General features: G+C 37.6%; 1 protein-coding gene across 3 annotated transcripts in view; it reads right to left on the reverse strand.

Annotated features, from left to right (window-relative positions):
• HOMER1 (homer scaffold protein 1) overlaps positions 1 to 23,974 on the reverse strand; it is a 93,616-nt gene that overhangs the window by 37,438 nt on the left and 32,204 nt on the right. For all 3 annotated transcript variants that reach the window (XM_065657249.1, XM_065657248.1, XM_065657246.1), the window contains exons 3-5: positions 21,181 to 21,312; positions 17,833 to 17,925; positions 9,825 to 9,967 (exon numbers count right to left, since the gene is read on the reverse strand). In XM_065657249.1, coding sequence (XP_065513321.1) covers positions 9,825 to 9,967; positions 17,833 to 17,925; positions 21,181 to 21,312 — 368 coding nt within the window. The remainder of the gene's footprint in view (positions 1 to 9,824; positions 9,968 to 17,832; positions 17,926 to 21,180; positions 21,313 to 23,974) is intronic.

Consider the following 23,974-nt stretch of genomic DNA (forward strand, 5'->3'; position numbering starts at 1 on the left):
AAAATTAGCTAATTTTTAAGTCCATATGGGCTTTATTAACACCATCTAAGCATTTTATAAATGGCAAACCCCTTGGATCCAATAATCCATGTAGTGCATTTTAAGAGAATCCACAGATAATAATTCACTAAGACTTAAACTGCAAACACTCCATGACTTAAGATGCTTGGCAGCTTCTAACTCAGGTCAGATGTAGGGTAAATTTCCCTACCTCATATCTAATGGTATCCTTATAAATGACAGCAGGAATAAAATGAATAACAGGCTCTTAAGCTTAAACATTTGCAGAAGATGGCGCTAGCCAAACTGATTTCTGTTTCCTGAGCATACCTCTTCTCCAAGGAGAAGGGGCAGCTAAGAATACAGAAAAGACTAAAAAGAATATAAAAATCCATAAAGTAAAATGATCATTTAATCTCCAATGAGAGTTGTTAAAGGACAAAAGTACAGTAATTTATATTCTGCTTGTAATTTTGAGAAAAATGAGTTCTACACTGTTTCAAGAATAAGAATTGTTTAGTCATTAATGGTGTCATAATAGGAGTGTGTTTATCATCAGGCCTTCCAGACAGCAGTGAAACCATAACCACACAGCATATGTAAGATTTCAGAAGTGGGTATCTATCTATCTATCTATCTATCTATCTATCTATCTATCTATCTATCTATGTTTCTCATATGAGAAATCCATGTAATGTCATGATCCACCACTACACCTGGGATAACACAGACGGCAGAGTAACTTGTTTGTATCAGTAAGACAAAGACTCAACTGGTATCAATCAGATGCATTCAGTGGTGCTTCAGCTGCACTAAAATGTACTCAGCTACAGACTTACTTTCCACCCCCGCCTTTTAAAAAATGCTTCCCTCAAGCATTCCACTGGATTTGGCCCTACTTCCTAGAAACCTTAATGTATATGCTTTCTCTTAAAATAAAGCAGATGGATGAGGTACAGCAACACAGAGATCTTTCAGAAGAGCAGGAAAACCAGACACTACTCATGGTGCGGAGTAGAGGGGCCAAGTGACTTAGAAACACAAAGAGCCTACATTAGAAAAGAGCCACTAACTGAAAAGTTTGGGCTTTGTTGTTGTTGTTTTGCTGGAGTTGGAGGGGTTTTTGTTTCAGGTGACTTAATTTTAACCCGTCTTCTCAGTAAAGTAGGAAACCAGTCCTGGTACAGAAAATTAGAATGGTTTGGGTTGGAAGGAACCTTTAAAGATAACCTAGGGCAACCTCTCTCCCATGGGCAGGGATACCTCCCACTACAAGCGGCTGCTCAAAGCCCCAAAGTGACCTTGAACATTTCCAATGACGGGGCATCTACAACTTCTCCAAGCAACATGTTTTGGTGTCTCATCGCTCTCTCTCATTGTAAAAAATGTGGATGAAGATATTAAAGTACAAGAACAATTGAATAACTGGAGATGTTTCTTCCTTAAAAACACGTCACAAATATTGAAGGAAGCATGGCTTTGCAGGGCAGGTTTATGTAGGCTTTAAAAGAGTTGGCTGCATTTTGAGAATATATTACTGCTATGAGTTATAACATATTTTAATATACCAAAACTGACAAAAGGTCAAGTTTTCTCTTGCTTTCTGAGTTTTTTTTAAAGCTGTTTTTTATCTTGTGGACTTTGAACTTAAAACTTTTCAGCAACACTGTGATTTTATTTACTTGTAAGGAATACGACAGAGGCATTCGACCATGACTACAATGACTGTAAGTTACACACGCTCATCCATGTTCTGTATATTGATTTTACAAAATAATCCAAAGTTGACAATAAGTGAACCTTAAGATGAATAAAATATACTAGAATTAAAATAAGATAGTAATGTGGATTGTTCTGCAGCACAATTAAAAGTGATCTGAAGGCCACAAATCTCCGTTTCTCTTTAATTTCCTTTCTTTAAAACTGTGTAACCTTTTCAATAGTGTCTATGTGGATGGGAATATGTAGCTCGAAACTCAAGTCTAGACTATTATCCGGTTTCACAGAACCTGATTATAACTAGAGAGTCCATTTAGTGACAGAAAACAGTAAATGAACAAATCTAGAAAAGTTTCTTTAGCATTTGACTACCCATATAGATGGTTGTATGAGCTTTGTATTTTGTGTTGGTAAAGGTAAGTGGACTCAGTCTTCCACTTGAAATGAAGCACCAGCTGTAAGGAGCCTTTATCTTCTAACTTATACTTTCGAGTGGCTATCGGGGCATAACTTGAAGAGGTCTCTTTGGAGAGGCGAAGCATGTGGGTGTGCAGATGGATGTAAACTTTGCGGTACTCTTACCTGCGGAACAGCCTGCCATAGGAAAGCCTTGTTTCAAAGTCAAATTCTAGGCTCCGAAAAAAAGACCCCATCTCCTCATCAAGAACTAGTCCCAGGCTGAAGGTATGGGCATGAATGGTTCACCTTATCTCAGCTGTAAAATACTTTTATGCATCAACTGTCCTAACCAACAAGGAGGAGACAGTGAAGTTTGAGTGATCCAACTTTGTGAAAAATATGTTTGTCCTGCAAAACATCCCCTCTGCCTTTGTTTTTCAAAAAAGGCTTCTCTTTTTGAGGGTCAAGACTAAGAAAATTCATTTGAGACTCAGGGCATCAATAGCTATGTGGATTTTTTTTCCCTTGGTAACTTCAGGTGTTACTGGCTTTCCTTTTCTGTTTCTTCAATGGGTGGCTGAAAAATGGTAAGCATGCACTGAAGCTTCCAATCCAAACAAGGTATGATATTTGTTCTGTCAACATATTAAGTCTTTCCACAGACAATTTTAAATAAAAAACAATTCTACAAAGTGGCTTTTTCCTCTCAAAATTTTTCATTGTGCTTTTTTTCTGGAGAATAGTGTATTGAGACCTGCAGCATTTCTTTGGTGTCTGTTCTCTTTGATACTAATGACACTTCCCAGTTTTGAAAAAAACTTTTGAAAAGACACTGGTTATAGTTGGAAATGCTGACCTAACTTGAGCAAAATTTACCCAGAGAGGTCTCTGGTGTATTTAATACAACACCTTGGACTCCTTCATGGTGCCCAGGGAAAGTTCAGTGTGCAGCTTATCTCTACTTACTGGTTGACAGCATGATGACACTATGATGACACTAAACAATATCAAAAACACTGACAGAAGTACGAGTAAAGAAAGCATGAGGTATCAACTGTGTACATTAGATCTTCTACAACTATCATTTTAATTCTTCTTCTTGAAAAGAGGATTGCATGTTTGAGCTTACAACTCACAAACCAGCAGATTCTAAATAATATATGTACAAATTATACCATAAAACAAACTTCACAGACACTGCTCACAAATTTAAACAAGCATACACACTGGCAACAAAATGCACAAGAGAAAAAGTTCATTATTCAAGTAAATTACTAGGAAAATCTAGAATGAAGAGAACAGCTCCTCCACCAAGGCCTAAAAATGTCTAAAAAAGTCAGTGTGCCAAGAGTAGACTTCTAAAATGAATAAAACATTTCAGAAAACTATACTCTAGAAAATATCTAACAAAATTAGTTATCGTGAATTAATAGAGTCAACAACAACAAAAAAAGAAAGTCACCCTACAGAATCTGATTTAGTGTTAAGTATCGTATATTCACAGAGCCAATGCTTACAGTTGCTGAAGTATTAATAAGCTTTTAATGTCATCCATATTTTGGATAGGTTGAATACAGTGGATGTATTTTAGAAAATGTTCATTCATTTTCTGCTTGACTTATTTTTCTTATTTGTGTGATTAAAGTGGTAAAAATTACACCATACAAGTAGTATGTATTTGGTTTGGTTTTGTTTGGTTGTTTTGTTGTTTGTTTGGGATTTTTTTAATATGAATTGCAGAAGGATTATATTCCTCTTCTAAGAAGGTACTTGACAGATATGTTTCAAGAATGCTCACTTGTCCCTGAGGATGGTATCTATATCACCTAGTTTCAAACACCCAGCTCACATTGTCTGAATAAGCCCCTGGACGTCTTGCTAAATAAACAGCAGGAGGTAGGTAATTCACATGGTCCAGACTGGAACGTGGCTGGGTGCACAAGGGAGATGGTAAAATTATCCTCTTAAGTGTAAGGTTATTTTTTAAATGGATCTCATCCATTTCCCCAGCCATTAAAATTAGCTCTATTAGTGGCAGACTTTCTTCATTTTGAAGAGCTGAGCAACGCACAGACCATGACCATTCTTCCAACAGTAGATACAAGTCCTTTCCACCTCTCCTTCCAATACTAGAGATATCTTATGAAAATGTTACAGGACGAGCTGTATTATGCTCTGTTTGATATGTTACTGGTTTAAAACCATGTAATGGCTTGCTATGTATTCCAAAATTTTCAGAAATTGTCACGATCAGGAAAGTCAGAAGTATGGAAAAAAGCTACACAAACACATGGTGAGATTTTCCTTTCAAATTAATAATTTCCGAGCAAGAACTTTTTATTTTCAAGGATAGGCTACTTGACCTAGAGCCCACCAGCTTCGGCAGAAGTGCAAAGTGCAGGAAGCAGCAAGAACTGGGACAGGGAGGGAGGGGAAAACAATCCTACCCTGTGTGCTTCTTCCAGAGACCACCGGGCTCTCACCAGTGGAGCACAAGATGCCGAAGCACAGTACAGCTATGGCCTCCACAACATCAAATCTTGGTTGAGGTGAAGTCAAGACCTACATCTAAGTTGCTATATTAACCAGGTCTTCACTTACACTGACAGCAGGAACGTATCACCTTTGAGTTTCTTCTCTGAGTGTGCCTCAAGAAATAATAATCTTTTCTCAACAAAGTAATTGAATTTACCAGAGTTCCTCCAGTGTGCCCTAAATTGTCACAGCTCATTATAGTACTCTGCAGTGTGAAGACAGCTGCTGCCTTTTGTGTTATAGAGAAACCTTTTTAAAAAAGCCTGGCTTTAACAGTCTTCATTCTTGAAAGTTTTCAAAACCCAATGGGATAAAGCTTAGAGCAGCCTGGTCTGATCTCATGGCTGACCTCCTTTGAGCAGGAGCTTGTATTAGAGAGCTCCCAAGCTCCCTCAAAACAAGAAATTATCCTGTGATCAGGTTAAATAACATTCAAACCCAATAATTTTAAAAAGTAATACATACCCCCAGAACTACTTGGTAAGGAAGCTACGCATAACCCTATAAAGAACACCCAAATACTAGACTTTGAGTATAAGTTCAAATTACAAAATAGTACAAAAATTATTAAATCAAAACTTTTCCTTAAAGCCAACTTAACTGTTCAGCATGGTCCACAAATGCCTTTACTGTAAGATAACTAAAATATTTAAGCTTGTAGAAGTGAGTAATTTTAATACACAAAGTGAAAAATCTACTAAACAGATTTCTGCACACAACTTTTAATGAAAACTCAGTGAAGGAACATGAACTAGCAGCAAGATTTTTGTTTTTTCTTTGTTGTACAGCATTGGATTTACATGCAGCATTATTAAATGGTAAGCTATCTAGACAATAACATATCAAGGATATAAACATCATTTAAAATAAGTCAATTTTCACTAAGGCAACGAATCAAAATGCCCTATTAAAAACTTGTTTGAATACAAAAATAGGAATTTTAATGAACAAGCAAACACACAAATATATATTGTCTGATCAAAACATTATGTAATAGAATTCCAAGTTTACGTATTACAAGAAAAAACGAGGTAACAGGTTCAAGTCACAGTTAACAGAAAACTGAAGACTTTCGAGATTTATCCCAGAAGAATCCTCTTACATTTTGCTTCTGAAAGTGTCTTTTATCAGCTTCATAAGGTGCCAAAAATGGAATAAAGCTTGCTATAAACAAATGTATTCTTTTCAGGGGTGAAGGAGCAAGTTCGCCAAACAGTTACCAAAAAGCCCCAAGCAGCAGCTGCAGACTTCACCAGATACACTATTCAGGTTTAATATTTGAACTATATTCTAGGGTTAAATAAGCTTAGTATAGTATTTCTTTGGGTTTATTCAGACGAGGAATTGCATACTATGCACCATCAGGATTGAAACTTTTATTTAAAAGCCAGTCACATCAGAAGTAATTAAAAAATTTTAGCAGCTTTTTTTTTGCCAAACCCATTTTATGATCAACAGTTTTCAGTTGGAAAAAAAAACACCCACAAAGAATACGGAAAATATTTTTTAAACAACAAAGACGTTTGAGTAAACTAAAATTTACTTAAGAATGAGAAGACATACTTTTTAGTCGTAATTATTTTAAACATTAGATTTGATTACCTAGCTTCTGTTAGAAAAAAGCCTTCCTGGACTAGCTATCTTTCATAAAAAGGACCATCAGTGCCTCAGCCAAGATTTTTAGAAATTCTAATGCCGGGCTTAGGCTACATTTTATTTTAATTTGTTCTGACAACATTTACTCATGAGAGCAGTGCTCAGGCTATAGTATATTATAGGATGTGGGAGTTCCCAAGTAATATTGCTTCATAATTCAATACTAACCATGATAAATAGTTTAAAGAGTCAAGATCTTTAATTACAAGAGTTTATCTTCTGTGCAAGGCTGGTAACTGTTCAATATCCTTATCTCTCAAGCAGTTGACTAGTGGTGCACTGCTTGTGAACAGCATTAGGACTTCCCAGATGAGGATAAATTGAAGCAACTAGACTTCCGCTCTATTATGCTCATGGCATATGAACAGAATTTTAGACATATACTGGAAAATGTTCATTTCAATACTCACGATTATTTACTGAAATAATAAGAAATTTGAGTTCTAAAACCAAAAATCTGGTGACTTAAGTAATGCTAGTTTTCATTTTTTGGGTTTAAGTGGTCAGAAGATAACTATAAATACCAAAGTAGTCTACACCGATGCTGCTGGAATAACAGGCCCCAACTTCTGACACTAAGACATAAAAAGCGCAGAGAACGCTTGCAGAAGAGAATCTATCTGGCCAGTGAGGATGTGTTATAAAAAAATCAAATTGCACATTTTTTGGGTGTGCAGATTAGAAGTGACAAGTAGTAAGACGTAGACTAAAGCACAACCTCCATACGTGTGATTTCTGACCTTGTTAACTCCTGTCAGACCCTTCCAGTTCATACAAAGACATGAAAACCTCTGACCTATATCGCCGTTTTGACAGCAGCCCCCTTCTTCAAGCCTTTACCCCTGTCGTCTGCTGCAGAGACGCCTGTGCTCGGCCCAGCTTGCCGATCCTCTGGGCAGCAAGGCGGCTCCCACCCTACCAGCCACCCTCGCCACCTCATCCTGCCCGTGATGCTCCAACACCTGCCCCACAGCTGCTGCGGCTCCTGCCGTGCAGCCCCACACCTGCCTCCCTGGTGCTCCAGCCTGCACTGAGGACCACTCCTTCTGGTCCTTCACAGAACAAGCGCATGCTGCCCGCGCCAGCGCAGGACATAGCTTTCCTATTTATGGAAGAAATGAACTTGCAATGGTAGTGTTTTTTTCAGTGAAGCATAGCCGGTGACTTTCATGTCCCTACAGCTGAGCTCACTGGAGGAAAGACCACGACGCCCTTTCTTTCAAAAAGCACCTAGCAACTGACCAACAGCTCCTGAAGTCAAGGCAAATATGTAAAAAGCATTGCCAAGCACAAGACAACCCTAAAATGCCCTTCCAGCGCTACCCTCCTCACCCGGAAGCACTGGCTAAAGTTCACCTTTGCTGAAACGCAGGGTGCAGGAGGAAGAGGCTCCGTGATCAGCAGGAGTTATCAGGGTGCAGAAGGAAACTCTTCTCCATCACACACGGAGTGCCATCAACACTCAGCGTCTTCAGACAGGCAGGGAATAAGGACGACCACAATCCCCTTCTGTACCCCAACACGTGAAAAGCCCAGAGTCTCCAGTGATCGGGCTGTAAGGTTTTTCTTGTTTTGTTTTGGTTTTTTTAGAATTTTTTTTCGTTTAAATCAGGGCAAGCAGACTGTCTACAGAGAGCACCCTTTCAGCCAGCACAAGCTGCTAGGTATGTCTACCTAGTTCCCAACTGAGTATTATAAAATGCCCCTACAAAAACATGCCTATTTACCCAGGACTAACACAATCCCAGAGACTTAACCTTCCATCTCTTTCATGCATGTGTTTCATGCATCTTTTTTTATAATAAATAAATAATTTTTATTTACTTATAACAAAAACCTTATCTAGTCCAAAAATCAATTTATTTCAAAGGGTTAAAAAAAATTGCATTTTCTTCAGTAACAGATCACTAACAAATCTGAAGCTACCATTAAGACAAGACAAAACTCTGGTCTTTTGAGAATCATCATGGGAAATGACTTTCAAAGAGCAGAGTTATTGTCGGAAGACCATTTCTACCTAGTGGTATTTAACAGGTCAAAAAACTAAAACCAGGCACTCGCACTGCATCCATGAAGTAGATAGAAAAATGTGAAGCATGTAAAAGTTTTGTAACCTCTATTCTAGACCATCAAATATTACAACTGGGTAGTTTCAAAACATATCTTCAGTCATGCTTAATGCAGAGCAAAGAGTAGTTACTATATTGGCATACCAGAAAACATATTTACAGATGCAGAATGACAGATAAGATCTTGCAGCTATCATTTAAAACAAACAAACAAACAACACTACTCACATGTGGACTTTATCACAACTCCTTTTCACAAAAATACTGGTAAACAGTTTAAATGAACTCATTACAGAACACTGATAGATGTGCAACATTTATAATACTCCTTCAACATGCACATAGCACTCTTACAAAGCACCATTTCTTCTAAAACATATAATAGATGCACTGGTGACAGTTGAAGTAGAAAAATAAACACAGTCACTCTGTTAAAAAACTAGTGCAAAAGTATAATTTTTTCTGATTTGAAAATGTCTATTTTTTTCCAGATACGTTTAATAGTATTAATCTCTTACAAAAAACATGAAGTCCTGCACAATTTCAATTCCATTGTTGCTCATTCTGAATTGCATAACATATCTGACATCCTAGTATTCCCCAGCCTTTGATCAAGAGATCTCAAGCTCTATTTAAAGTGAATTAGACAATGTTTAAAAAAATAAATCTAGTATTTCTAGTTCAAAGTTTACTAAATGTTTCTGTTACTCTTCATGGTCTCAATACATTATATGTTTTACTGAGTGACCCATTTACAAACATTTCTAATAGGCAAGCTGTATCTGTCAACTCATTATTTGTATCATTAAATAAAAAGACCTAGCTTTCTTAAAGAACAATAGAGCACAGCATTTCTAGTGCAACAAATTAGAACTCAGTCTGAAACAGAACGTTTCTCTCACATTTCAAAAAAAAGTTGAAAAATGCTTTCAACTGTCAGAGAACTGTTCAATTAAAGGCTGCTTTAAACTTCATAATCCAGAAGTGTTGTAAGAGTCCCTTTTCTTCCAACAACTTGTCAATGAATGGCTGACATCCCGTCCTATCAGTCACTTAAAGAATGTGTGCAAAATAATTTAATTGGAATATTCTATGAAGTAGTCAATTTTACTAAGACCTCAGCCATTGAAATAATGCTTCCTGTTAAAGGGACACCTGCACTCACCAGTATTCAAGGGCTCACATTAAGCTCATTAAACTATAAGGTAACGTCCCCCCAAATCTTATTGCAAGAGATTTTCTCACACATGTTTGTGGGTTTTTTTTTTCTTAAAACAAAGATTATATTGCAAATCTAATAGCCGGTCCAGCTTTTTGGGGAGGGGGGGACGGAGCGCAGGGAGCTGGGTTTGTTTTGTTTTGTTTTCACACAATATGGGAGAAGGTCCCTTTAACAAGGAAGGAAACAGGTATCACTTAATCAGGATGTGGGAATGGAATCTGTACCTATGGGTAAATGGCAATGCGTTCTGGGTTGGTTCAGCCCTTGGTTCTGAGTTCTGCGTCACTTCTGGCGTCACTCTCTCGTCATCTGTCCCATTAATACTTTCCGGCGTCAAAGGAGATTGAATATCCCCTCCAGCTGATTCCTTAAGTAAAACAAAGAACACATTAAAATTACAAACCGATCTGCTCAGGGAGGCTATGTTCACGTAACTACTAACATTAATTCTTAAATGATACACAAATTTTAGGTGGTATTAATGTGAGGCTCGGATTCCCAGCATCCCTCATGGTCATATTTCATCATGTGAATTGACTTTAGAAGTATATTACCATAACATTCATGTTATCCTGTACAAAACACAACTGACCTATGAATTGTTTGCAAATATCCAGCCTCCTGCTTATTACAAACCTCTTTCTCTTACCTGGTATCACACTCACCCCTCATCCCACTTCACAGAGGGTGACAAGTGACACCCAGGACTCTTCTCTCTTATTTTCTAACATGGTGAAGCAAACAATTCTGCTATTTGTTTCAAAATCTAGCTTTCATATTGTTTATTAACCAAAGCAAACAGTGGAAAGGCCATTGGTGGTGCATTCGGAGTTTCACACATGAGCCATCTGGAAAGAACGCTTGCTCAGCAGAGTCCTAGCAAAGCTTCCGTAGGCACGTTAGCCTGGCCTAGCTCTTGCTGGTCATGGTATTATCTGGGAAAGAGAATACTCCAGCTACACCCAGGCAACTTCTGCTACTGCTAGGTAAACAAACACCTGAGAAACTTAACGGCTGCCTCCCAGCAGAAGGCACTTTTAGGCGGGTTTAATCACCCTTCATCACGTCAACACGTGCATTTGTGTTTTGGCCAGCAAACACTATTTGCTAATTTCTAGTCATGGAAAAGCATTTTTGATTTATAAAAAAGTATGCCCTTGTAGCCCACATCCTAAGCTAGAACATTATAGGCTTTTCAGTCACTGTATGTGGTTTAATTTTAGTATTTTCTTTCTTATTATATTCTTTTACAAGTAATGATTCCTGCAGGAGATAAGCGAGTCATATAAGCTAAGTAGCTCATCTAGATTTTAAAGTGTCTTAGCAGGCTTTTAGTAATCAAGTGGTAACATTTAAGACAGAAGAGTCTCGTGAATAGAGCTCAATGGATGTCATGGAGGGGGGTACCCAGCAGAAGACTGGTTGAATTACAGTATTTCCAAAAGCTAAGCGTCCTATGGCCACATAGCCTTTGGCCATCTGTATAGGGAACACATAAATCTGATATTTAATGTTATTAAATTGAAACATGAGCACAGTCTCTGGAAGGCTAGCAGGTCCCCTTCCCAGCTCTTTGGCATTCTGCATGGGAAGCTGAAGAACAGCAATCGCAGAAGGAATTGCAAAGTGTCTGAAGATGGCTGTGATCTCAACAAGTCAGGGTTTAATTTTGAGCCCCCACTTGTAGCCTTTAACTAGTTTACAACTAAAAGGTTTTCTGCAAGCCAATACTGAAACTGTTTCTCCATGTATAGAAAATGTTGTCTTTGACACTTGATAGAAAAACTCAGTTCTTTTAAAGAAAGTAAGATGTGGCTGTCATCATGACCTTCCATACCTTTCTGGTGTCCATTAACCAAAAATATTGTTGTTCAACATTTTCATTCCACTTTAAATTACATTAAGCATTTGCAGCACAATTGTCAAAATTTTGCTTTTATTCTGCCATATTTCTGACATAGCGAGAGAAATGTATCTCACTCTACAACTTGAATTAGTGGGTGATAGGACATTTTAATACTGACTTAAATTGCTATTATATTTAGCATTCATCAAGTAATACAATGCACATGCACTAGTGTCTCCATTCTGCATCTTCTTATTAAATTCCTACTGATTAAAAAAGCAGAAATAATTAGCTTACACAGATTTAATTCCACAGATATAAACTGTTATTTATAATATAAATGTAATTTTTTAATTACATGAATGCAAATTGGTACCTGTTTTCAGGAAGAATCTTGTTATTTTACACTCAAAACTATTAAATGTTAATACTTCCAAAGTCAAAATTAAATCTTGATTTTTACAGAACAATTTTACTGAACTGAAACTGAATTGAAAATAATTGTGAAAGGAGAACAGAGCTGGCAAGATAATCAGGGAAATGAATTATTTTATACATATTATATGGTTTTGCCTACTATTATCCTCTGATTTGAGAAATAGTTTCCACTGACATTAAATGAAAGCCCTTATGGACCTGTGAGTTTCTCTTTTATTTCCTCCTCTTCCCAAACTACACTAGATATTCTAAAAAATATGTACCCTACAAAAGCTGGAACACTTGTATCTTTAAGCTAAAATTCCTACAACACTATTATTAGATACATAAAGCCAAAGTCTACCTATTAAAATGTTTTAAGTGTGGCTGCATAAAAATTATTTCAGTAGAAGAAAAACAAATGTACAAGTTCCATCTAGGCTTACTTTTCAGTAAGCACTTTCATAGACTTCTAATGTGAATGAAATTAAAGCGACAAAAATGAATGCAAATGAACATCACAGTCTATGTAATACGTAAAGGTTCACTGCCTGCAAATTCATGAGGGGATGCTTTTGTATGTACAAAAGAAGCATCAGATCCTAGTATGTATTTCTTCCACCAATAATGCACCTTAACCAGTGCTCTCACATACTCCTAACTATCCCTGCCCGATAAATAATTTATTTGCAGTAAGCTATAATGAAGCTGGCTATGAATAAAGCACCACAGACAACAGAAAAAGCCACTTACACTTAGAAAAGTTTTTACAAATGTTTACAAACAATATGTTCCTATTTTACATAATCAGAGAGATTAAAAGAATTTTAGAAACATTTTGGTGAGATGTTCATATGTAATTAAGTTTTTATTTCATATCATTACAGCTTCACACATCCACTCCAGACTTTACAGAGTTTGGAAGAAATTGTCGTCAGCTTAAAAAGAGATTTTCACCCTTCCTTTCTAGCTGGAAGAGAAGGTTAGCTCTAACATTCAACTGTATCGACACTATATGGAAAAAACAGTGCTTAAATCAAAATGGCAAGTCTTCTTGTAAATGAATGGTTTATGTTAAGGCCAAATATTTCCCACTCATGATAGCTACAAATACGTATTTCATGCATTTGAGAAGAAAGAATTAACAGCTCTCCTGTGGTATAAAACCACTATTGTGTCATGTATTGGTTTCTGCAGGATACTGAACTTTAAGTCACTTATCATTCCTGGACTTACACATGGACTGAGGATTAGTATTTTTCTACATGACACGTAAATGAGAGAGTCTGACTCAGGTATATTTTGCTATTCAAGAGTTTGTCGGAGATCTGCACTCTCTAAAGGAGCTCTGGCCCTACTAATGAGTACGCAGGACTCTGGTGGTGCCAAGCAATATAAAAATGACAGTGCCTATAGTATATAAACTAAACATAACAGAGGGTAATTCATCAAACGATGCCTTGAATTTCAAAATCTTATAAACAAAATGTATGCACTCACGGAACTGTCTTTAAAGTAAAACAAGCAGGCTTCAGAGTACAGATCAAGCCACCTTTTAATGGTGATTAAATACAGAACAGAAGAAAAGGAGGAGTAGGCAGTTCTGAAATAATGAACATACCGAATGAATTCCAGCTTGTTTTCTTATTAAATATTATACTGTTTTCTCCTGAAGTATTCCATACACTTCCCTGGCATTGCTGTTCCTCATAGTGATTCTCTGTTCCGTACTGACTGGCAATGACATGAGCCTGCCAGCTACTGATTCAGATACCATGGCACATGTGAAACATTTGTTTCAGTATAGAAATTCACATAACATCCCAGAAAGTTACTTTTTCCACAAGCTTTATAAGTAGTTTTGTACTTCTACAAAGAAAAAAGCCAACGGGTAAATAAACCATGACCATTTTGCCAAAACCAACCCATTCCTTGCACTAAAAAACGTGATTCTAAAGCTTTTCAGGCACAGGCAATAGCTATTCCTAGTAGTCTGCATAGGAGGGGCTGGAAACACAGACAAGACTATTTTTAGTAAATTACCACGCAATTTCAGAAATTAACAGAGGTCTTAATCTGAACTGACTGGGTTCAAAAGAAATATCTGAGGACAGATTCTTGCTTAGAGAAAAAGAACTGAGGTTCAGACTCCAGTGAGTTGTAAGACGGATAGGGTGAGACTGCAAACCACACAAACTGCTCTGTTTCTGCACTTGAACCTAATTCAGGTTCACTTAAAAGAGAGAAAAAAAAAAAAAAAAAAGGTTGGGGTGAGGGGGATAGTGAACTCCAGATTGAAGTGTTGCTCTCTCAGTGCATAGGCAAGCTTGTAACTGAAAACAGACCATGGGTGGCTTGTCGCTGTAAGATCCATGAGTTTTTAAGATGAGCAAAATAAGTCCCTTTGTTAAAAGAGCAGTCTGGGCAGCAGGTGAGCCAGTATTTAGTTTTATATAAACAAGGTAAGAGCATTGCAAAGCTTTACTACCTAAGGCTGAGTTAAAGGGACACCAGATGGGGTACCTGTGTGCATAGGTGGTCTCGGAAGTACCAAAATAGTCAGCTTCTTTCTAGACTGAAGCCCCCAGATACACCAGATATAGATAAAGTCTGTGTTATTACATGTATCCATCATAATACAGATGGACCAAAAGTACAAGTTCTCTGACACAGAAACAATGCTTTCCTCTTCATTTCAAGAAAGCACCGTGCACCCAGTCGGACTTAAACCAAACAAAGCAGCCTATCTCCCGTGTCGTTTGTTGGTCCAGGGCACTCTTTCTCTATGAACGAGTTAAGCTCTTTCTACAGACAAGATAAACGGTGATTTTTTATATTATCTGATATTCTGGGAAATTAGAGCAAAGCCTGCTGGTAAATAAGAGGAGAACAGGCAGTATTAAAGAAACAGTAAAAATGAAGAGTTTAAAATTAGCAGCAGCATAGCTTAAGGGAAAAGGAACTCCTGCTATTAAGTAATTGCAAACACGGCTATATGTTGTTTTCTTTCTCCTACATGTCTCACGCACAAAAAAGCTGAAGAATACATGCCACCAGATGAAACAGTATATTAAAAAAATACTCAACACAGAACTACTACTTCCAGGCCACTGAGGCACTTTTCTGGTGGAAGTATCTAGCCAAGTAGTACCAACACTTTGCTAAAGCTCGTAACACCTTAGAGAAGCAGCCTAACTTCAGTGGACTTTAGATAAGATTCTTCTTAAGTTTTAACCTGGCTAACTCTAGTAAGTACTCAAACTACAAATACATATTCTATTTCTGAGATATTTCTGTTGTTATCTCTTGCTTTCTCTTTCTTCTTAGTTTCAAACAAGCTTTTACAGGACATTCAGAATTGAAACTGTAGTATTTGCAGGGTTACATCAAAGAATAGTGAACAGCAAATACCATGTGCAAACTTTTATTACACTAGTTGTGGAGATATTTTAATAAAGATTCAATCTGTAGGGACATATCTAATGCAGAAAAAAGCACATGTACTTTTTCTTTTTTAGAACTGTGTAGCAGAGAGGCTTGGCAATGTACCACATCTGGTACTTTAATCATCTTGTAAATAATAAGGGCATTTTTTAAAGTAGCACCAAGAGAAATATAACATTTTAAGTTTGACATGTATTTGGCTGTTTTCCAGTTTTGATATGCAATATTTTTCTACCTATTACTAATTTTATGCAGAAGGATGTCTGCAAGTCCAAGACAGCAAAGGGATTGACACTTGCAGCTAACTCTGTTACCATTATAGAGCTCATTACTCACATGCTACCTCCCAATGCCTGTCTTGTCAAAGCTTCCTAAAAAAGCCAGGTTCCTCAGAAGCCTTGACCGGCCACTGAAAATGTCTCCTTCCTCTTTTACTCTCCCCATCTGCAAAGGATCGCTATGCAGAAGAGAAAGAAGAGCTGTAAAACTATGGAGAAAGGCAACACTCAAATTACTCGCCTTGCATCCACTATCAGGCAGATGATCAAAATGACAGCAAGTGCTCCTTCGAATGTCTCTAGGGTCCCACCTTCCCTTTCCACTACGAAGCACCCATCTTCCCCCTAGTCATACATCTCTTTGAATGAGCCCCAGCGCCATGGGAGCGCTGCAGTTTGCCATGAAGCCATCACTCCTCATCTGCTCCAAACTCCGGAGTTCCTGATTCAACTCCCTTCTCTCGGGGGAACTAACGAGAAGCACTAAGTATGTGAAGACTATTACGCTGATGTGTCAGCACTTGCGCTAACTGTATCTTTCAGAATAATATGCTAACTTATCAACACAGCAAAAAGCCAAGAGATGAAAAGTAAGGCCTGAATAGGAAATTATTCCTAAGTGTGCAGTAATTAAATTGCAGCTCTCAATGTGCATTATAGAATCGCTCAAGGTAACAGTTCTGTAACTGCCTACAGTATAAAATGTTAGGTTCCAAGTATAAAAAGAAATCTGTACATGAAAATGAACAATATTAATAGCTCATATAGTTTAAGAGAAACCCTGGGCAGCTGCTAGACTAAAGCATCTTGTCTCTCAGTGAGTAGTTCAAATTTATGTCCAAACCAAATAATAAGTCACTCCATTTGACGGCGTCAGATTTGACTTCTGAGTTCAGAGTATTAGTCAATATGTCAAAAGAGAAGTAGAGTAATTGTTTTGCCTATAGCATTGACTAACTGGAGGCCTGGCTGAAGCACTTCACTGTTTCTAAAGCCAAGTGTATATTAGGTTATAATTTTGAAATATCTACTTTCATTATCTCCATGCTTATTTGTGGAATTTATCAGAAATTTAGAGACAGTCAAGAAAACGAATAAAAAAAGACTGCCTTTTTTTTCTCCTGTTACAGTAGAGCAGTTTCCCATTAATAGCAAAAGCCAACACTTGGGCAAAATGCCTACCAGGAAAACAACATGGAGTTGGTTCACTATGTATATTCTTGTGGTTTCCACTGACTTCTCTTGGAAGAACACCAGATGTAGCTTTCTGGTAGCAATAAAACTGTTCGTACAGCATGGTGCAATGTGCCTGCCATCCTTGTTCTGTCAAAGAACAGGAGCATAGTACAGCACAAAGCACCTAAGAGATGCACTAAGTCAACGAATGAAGACTCCCCATACAAGAAAGACTCAGCTGCATTAATCCTACTCAACTCAGGAGCCTCTGCTGTAGTTTTAAAGCTGCTTCATCCTCCAAGAGAAGGAATTACCTTTGCCTTCAGTATTGCTTAAAACAAAGCAAGTAGCTACACACAGGGCCAGAAACACCGGGTAGGGCAGGAGTGGAGGGGCATTGCCTTGTGCAACTTCTTTTTTCAAAGCAAATTCAAAGTATTCATTTTCAAGTACATTAATTTTAGGCATGACTCATGTAAATGTGACTATATTAATCTATCCTCCTGTTATGCCTATATTAACCCAGCTCATGTTTTGAGATACCTTTTATAAACTCTTCTTTTACATCATGGCCTACTGTAATAAAACTCCAGAACCACCATGTGAATCTGTCATCTTCCTTCAACACATTTCACAAGTGAATACTACACAGCAGGAAGTAGGTAAAAATAGTTTGCTGGTTTAACTTTGATTTTTGTTGCAATGATTCTTCTATACAAGTCCTTTACAGTGCACCACCTGAAGTTTCATAGATAAAATACGAAAAAACACAAAAGGTATTTACCATAGATTTACTTCTATAACTGCTCACTATGTTTACTTGTTTTCTGGTGAAAGCTCAAAGAAAGGAATGAGAATAAACAAATGGCCCATTTTATTTTAAAGCAAGTCCCTTTGAAACATCTCTAGTGTATGTTAAACATATTCTTAGACTTCTTGACACCTATAGCTGACTGCTGAGAGGATTCAGGCTAACTGGGAAGTACCCAGTTTATTTTTAATACAATGTATGTGTAAGATACAATACAGTAAGTAGCGCAGATATTAAGTAAGTAACTAAGTAAGACTCACTTGAGAGGGTGTACTTGTTAGCTCCATCTTTTCTTGGGATTTTTCCTTTGCTAGTCGTGCAGCTTCCTTGAATTCCTGAAATTTTTCAGCAAACTGAGGGTACGTATGTTAAAAAAAAAAGGAAAAAGAGAAAGAGTAGGCATGAAGTAGTACATTACATGCGGAACAGAATGCTGTACTTAACATTTTACAAAGTCAAATTCCGTCAGTAGAATTTTCAAATTTTTCTTGTTATTGGATACTCATTCAAATGAGTCATACAATGATATACCTTTCAGACATAATGCACACTGTTTATGTGTCATGAAAATTATGATGCAACAAAGTTTGATCTGTTGCTGATAGTATTAAAAAAACCTCACCTCAGAAATTGCTAATAATAGCGACAAGCTGCCTTACACAGCTGCTTTCAGATTCAGGTTTTACTCTCCTCCTTACAACAAATGAACTGGTTCTGAAGCCTAGTGCGGTCACTATTAGCCTCGAGCTTTCTGTGGGCTTCATTCTTTCATGATTAAACAATACTGATTTCTTCCCAAATTTTGCAGCTTTTATAATTTCAATAGCTAATTAGGAAAGCAGCAGTGGGAATACTGAGTCAAGTTAACTTCTTGATTGTTCATTGACATCAATCAAGTTAGAGAACAAATTCACTGAACTCAACATTTGCGTATGTGAACACCAAATTCAAGAATTGCACATTGAACTACGACATGAAGTGTGATTTCTACGCTACATTTACCTCTTCCAAAAAATAGCTAAAGCAGCAATTGAGAAATGCATGCACCCTTAAACTTGAGAGATTAAATCGATTTATTAAGAATAGGGCCTAGTTTCTCTGGCTAGAGAAAAATTTGGCTTCACAGATCTCAGCTTGACACTACACTAATTGCTATGGTAGCCAAGCATTTGGGTTTGTTTCCTGCTGCTTTTCGACAGAACGTTATCTTCTTATGATCAGCTTAAGACTGAAATAATTCCGCAGAAAATCTGGAAGCATCACCAACTGCTTCTAAATCTTTCTGGCAGCAGTATACAAAAAAATTGTTTTGCACTGCCTGTATTTAGAAGGGACGAAAGCTACCCTTTGTGTGATACAATCTCCTCAAGTATTTTCAATCAGAACTTCACTTACTATGCAAGACCTAAAAAACATTATTGTCTTTAAACTTCTTCTGCTGGTAGGCTATTAGTATTTGAGGAAATATCATTTCTCTCCACTTGTATCCTATATTTCACCTGTCAGGTTATCTAAAAGAATACGTTTCCTGAAAGTAGAAGGAGAAAAAAAGATACCACACACTGAAAGTCTAATTAGAGTCAAAACAAGTGTCAGAATAGATGACAAAATTGGCAACAGATCACCAGAACTAGATGATACTTATTTAAGACTTGTACATGGACCACAAAATCTGATGGGCAACCTATTATTTAAATCAGCTTTAAGACCAGAGGACTGCTAAACAGAAAATATGATGCTGAGGTTTAGAATAAATGTCTGAAGACATGCAAAGCAGTAAATATAATCTACTGTATCACAGTGGTAGAAACCGTAAAAAAACACATAATAAGACAGATAAATAGATAACATTCTAAGAAAGTGCCAAAAGGCAAATCCAGTGGAAATTTTCACAAATTTACTAGAATTCCTTGAGATAGTCAGGTGATGGATAATAGCAATCTCTTAATAAAATTCCTGAACAACAAACATGAGATCTCATGGTATGAAAGGAAAGGTGCTCTGGAGGATCCATATATTAAGGAAAAGATGAAAAAATATGCGGGGAGACTACAAGAGGCTCCTACAAGTATCTGCCATGGCAGTTCTGCCATTTAGCATGCTCTTTAGCTACATGGAATAAACCAGGTCAGCTAATTCAAAGGCAGCAAACCTGAAAAGGAATATTTCTCCTCATACATCAGGATCCTATCAAAAGTACAGACATTCTGAATGAGAAAGTCATCTCATTTTTTTCTGAAAATCATGAGACATTCTGTTCCTCCTACTGCAGTAGCAAGAGAGTGTCTGCTAGCAAATCCTGAATGATCTTTCAGGTGTCACTGACTTCTGACGAAAAAATCTTGAGACGAATTTGTGATCCAACATATTGAGAAAAGGTCTAATGAAAATAAAAATAAATAAATGTTTAATTAATTTTCTTCTACACTGTTTGTATGTGAAGTAGATTAGAGCACCATTATTTTTCTATCAGATATTCTCACTCCACCAATTCTGAGTCACAATAATTGTACAGAAAGAGGTTACTGCTGTTGCACTCTACCCTAGTGATTAGTTTAGGAGGACAAAGGCACATGAACCAAAAAGAAATAGTCTAAAAGTCAAACATTTACTAGAAGCCAAGCAGACAACGATCTGAGAATAAACAGTTTATTCTGTCTGCTCTGATTACTTGCTTCATTAGCCTGCTGAAATTAGTCAAAGACTAGACTAAGTTTTTTGTGGTCACAGTCTGCCTTTTGTTCTGTGGAACCTGAAATATTTTATTGGGGCCCAGAGACACGATTGCAAAACAAATTACATGCAAAAGGGCTGTTCACTTAAAGACTTTGATAAACCAAATAGAGAAAAGAAGTTCCAGAATCAGTTTTTAAGACAGCTTCTAGAAGCAACCTGTTTCTGAAGAAAATCCATACATACAGTTTATTTGTTAGCCCTATTACTAACATTCAGTAGTACCTTGAGCCCTAAATTAGATTTCATGTCCTACGGTGCGAGGTGTACCAAAGAGTGCCCTGGTAAACCTGACTACAATACCAATGCACAGAAGTGATAGTTTGTAATCTGAGCAGAGAGGCAAGACAAGAAAGAGAATATAATGTGATTTCTCAAAGCTGCACAGAAGACACAGGGTTTCTAATTCAGCTTTTCTGATTCCAAGACCAACATATCTACCAACTCCAGTGACTGAATATGCACCACATAGTAGAAAAGTGAAAATAAATGTGGCTTAAAAGACAAAAATTCATCTACATACTACCAACAAATTTTTTTCTAGGAGATCTAAATACAGAAGAAACACTAAATTGTCTACTCCTTTAAATTCTATCATGAAAAACTGTAATGGAAGAACAACTCTAAAAACAGAGAAACCTAGCAAATGAATTAGAAAACATTAACAACATATGCTGTGATAGCTTAATTTTCCCTCCTTTCAGGTATTACACTTTATCTTGTCTTTTTACATTATAAGGATCAATACAGAACACTTTTTGTAAATTATTTTTAAATAGCAACAATAGTGAGCATTGAGTCAAGATACAATGAGCAGGAATCAAATATTCTTAAGCTGCTGGACTAGCTGAATAGTTGCCACTGGTCATACTTACTTTTGAAAGGTGATGTTCAGATGAGAATCCCAAGCCATAGACTGTATTCGCTCTGCTGTCTGCCCACTGGCCAAACTTCTGGGATGTTTTAGTAAATGTCATGTTGGGGGTGATAGTGCTATTGATTATTGCCTGAAAAAAGTAATAGTTGTAAAAAAGGGGTTTTGTGAGCTTGATTTTTTTTTTTTAAAGACTACTCATAATTGAAAATGCTAATATTGTAGTCAGGTATCTGCATACACTGAGTGAGACGCACTGAGAACTAAGCAACAGCTTTCTAATTCAATCACAGCTAAAATCACAAGAGTATTTTCGCATACATTTTATGTAAAAGAAGCAAAAGCCGGGGGCTGTGGGGACACACACCTGTTTGCAATTGCAAGCAGTCATTTACTAGTTAGCAAGACTAAAAAAGTCTTTTAAAGCATCTGCATAGGCTAATGAGATCAGAATGGAAGAACTAGCAAAGTCATTTTTTTGTCTCACAAGTGTATTTCTTCGTCCCCTAAGGCAGCGCTTCTCAGGCTCCACTGTAAGCCTTTTGCCATTCCCCTCATGCCCATTGCATATGTGATTCTAACTGGAAAACATGCAATAGAACAAGAGGCACAATTTGGTTTTAAGTCTCTGTATTTCTAGAATCTGGTTTTTCTTTTATACACACACAAGCATGCCTAACAGTGACAGGGTCATACACCAACTACAGAAAAAGAGCTACTCTTAAAATATTTTTTCTTCTCTAGTTCTTGTTACATGCAGGATGGAAAAAGCACATCCTCCAGCATAAAACTGTAAACAAAAAATACAACTACTAAATAATATGCTGTTTCCACTAAAAGCAACTAAAGTTTTATCATGCATTTCAACGGTATTTCTATCTCATTTAGGTTTGTGTAACATATTCTAAACTGGATATGGAATTGTCCAGCTGACTTAAAGTATGTCAGGATAAAGTCTTATAGTGACACCAACGGGTTCCATTTAACTAAAAATCTGATGGCTGGTACGGTTTATAACCAGCCAACATGAACGAGAAAGACTAGCCATAAACCATAAGATACGTGTATCTAAAGGGAAATGCAGGCATGCTTTCTCAACTGTCTGGTGCTACTAAGAGTTTCTGTCACATTTGTCAAATAATTCACAGCCCTTTTCATGAATCATTGGTGCTTTATAACACCCACGTGAAAGAGAACATCCTTAGAAGTTCCCAGAAAATAGCACACACTGTGAGCAGAACAATTCAGCAAGAATCTTCCTTACATGCCAGTTACTGTGCTCCAAAGGTTATTGTCAGTATGTGTCCTGCTGCAATTGTCTTACGATACCAACTTGGGAATCTTTTGAATATCAGTGTGCATGTTTCCTTGCTTCCACAAAACCAGAACCCCTACCTTACCCCAGCAGGTTAAAACCAGTGATTGCTGAAGAATCCTAGTGCAGCAACAAAATGCCATCTTCTCTGTCATAAATAATGACATCTTTATTTTACTCTTTGAATAGCAGGAACTGTACAGATGTGTAGAGAATAACAGTGTTTTCTCAGGATGGTGACAGTGAGAAACTTCAACATCACAGAGACCAAGTACTGACCTCCCAAGCCTAAGATCATCTGGAAGTCAAAATCAGTCTATACTATGTGTGCGCGATGGCCTTCTGGGTAGATATTAAAATGAGCAGTTAGGGAGTTTACTTAGCACCTTTTACTTTTGCTGAGATTTGAGTAGCACTAGAGCATAGCCACCATCAACATAAAATTTTCTCTGAATTCTAAAGGGCAAGTTTGAAAAATTTACAGCTGAGCAGCCAGCTAAGCTAACTAACAGCTCCCATGTGTGTATGGCAAGTCTCAGATGAACTGGCAGAGAAAAGTACTGCAATAAAGTTCAGAAGAAAGCATTGTATTGCAACATGTAGAAAGACAAGCAAAGATACTGCAGCACAGATGAATTTAACAAAATTTGCAGCTTCTGAAGTAGCTTGGGTAGCTCCACTATACTTGCACTAAACCAGAAGAGCAAATCTGAATGTAGTTGGGGATATCAAACACACAGTTCTCTCTGATAGCCTTTGCCTCAAAATGCAAGTTTTGGCTGCCATTTGTGAACAAGTCTTGGAAAATTATGGAATGCTTGAAGGCTTACATTTGACCCAACAAGCTTCATCAGGTCAAGGACAGGATTTGCTGTGTGATCAGATGCTAGAGAACCACCTCCAGCACCAAATGTCCACAAAATGTCTTCTCAGATTTTCATATAGGAGAGGCTCATCAGTGAAGTCACTGGTCATCCAGATGTCATTCTCCTTTCTATAGGCATGAGGTTTGGAGCGCAAATAAAGCCAGCAGGCTTGCACTATGGCCATATAGAAAATGGCTGTCTATGCCATATAGGACAGAAGAGAGAACGTGAGACAGGGAGGTGAACTTCTGGGAAAGGAGGTGTTCTGGAGCTTTTTTTTTTTCCTGTACACTTCTTGTGTACAGGTTCCAGTATAGGTTGGGGAATGACCTATTAGAGAGCAGTGTAGGGGAAAGGGACCTGGGGGTCCTGGTGGACAGCAGGGTGACCATGAGCCAGCACTGTGCCCTTGTGGCCAGGAAGGCCAATGGCATCCTGGGGTGTATTAGAAGCGGGGTGGTTAGTAGGTCAAGAGAGGTTCTCCTTCCCCTCTACTCTGCCCTGGTGAGACCTCATCTGGAATATTGTGTCCAGTTCTGGGCCCCTCAGTTCCAGAAGGACAGGGAACTGCTGGAGGGAGTCCAGCGCAGGGCCACAAAGATGATGAAGGGAGT

This window comes from Caloenas nicobarica, chromosome Z (genome assembly GCF_036013445.1).
Source record: "Caloenas nicobarica isolate bCalNic1 chromosome Z, bCalNic1.hap1, whole genome shotgun sequence".
Classification (NCBI taxonomy): Eukaryota; Metazoa; Chordata; class Aves; order Columbiformes; family Columbidae; genus Caloenas; species Caloenas nicobarica.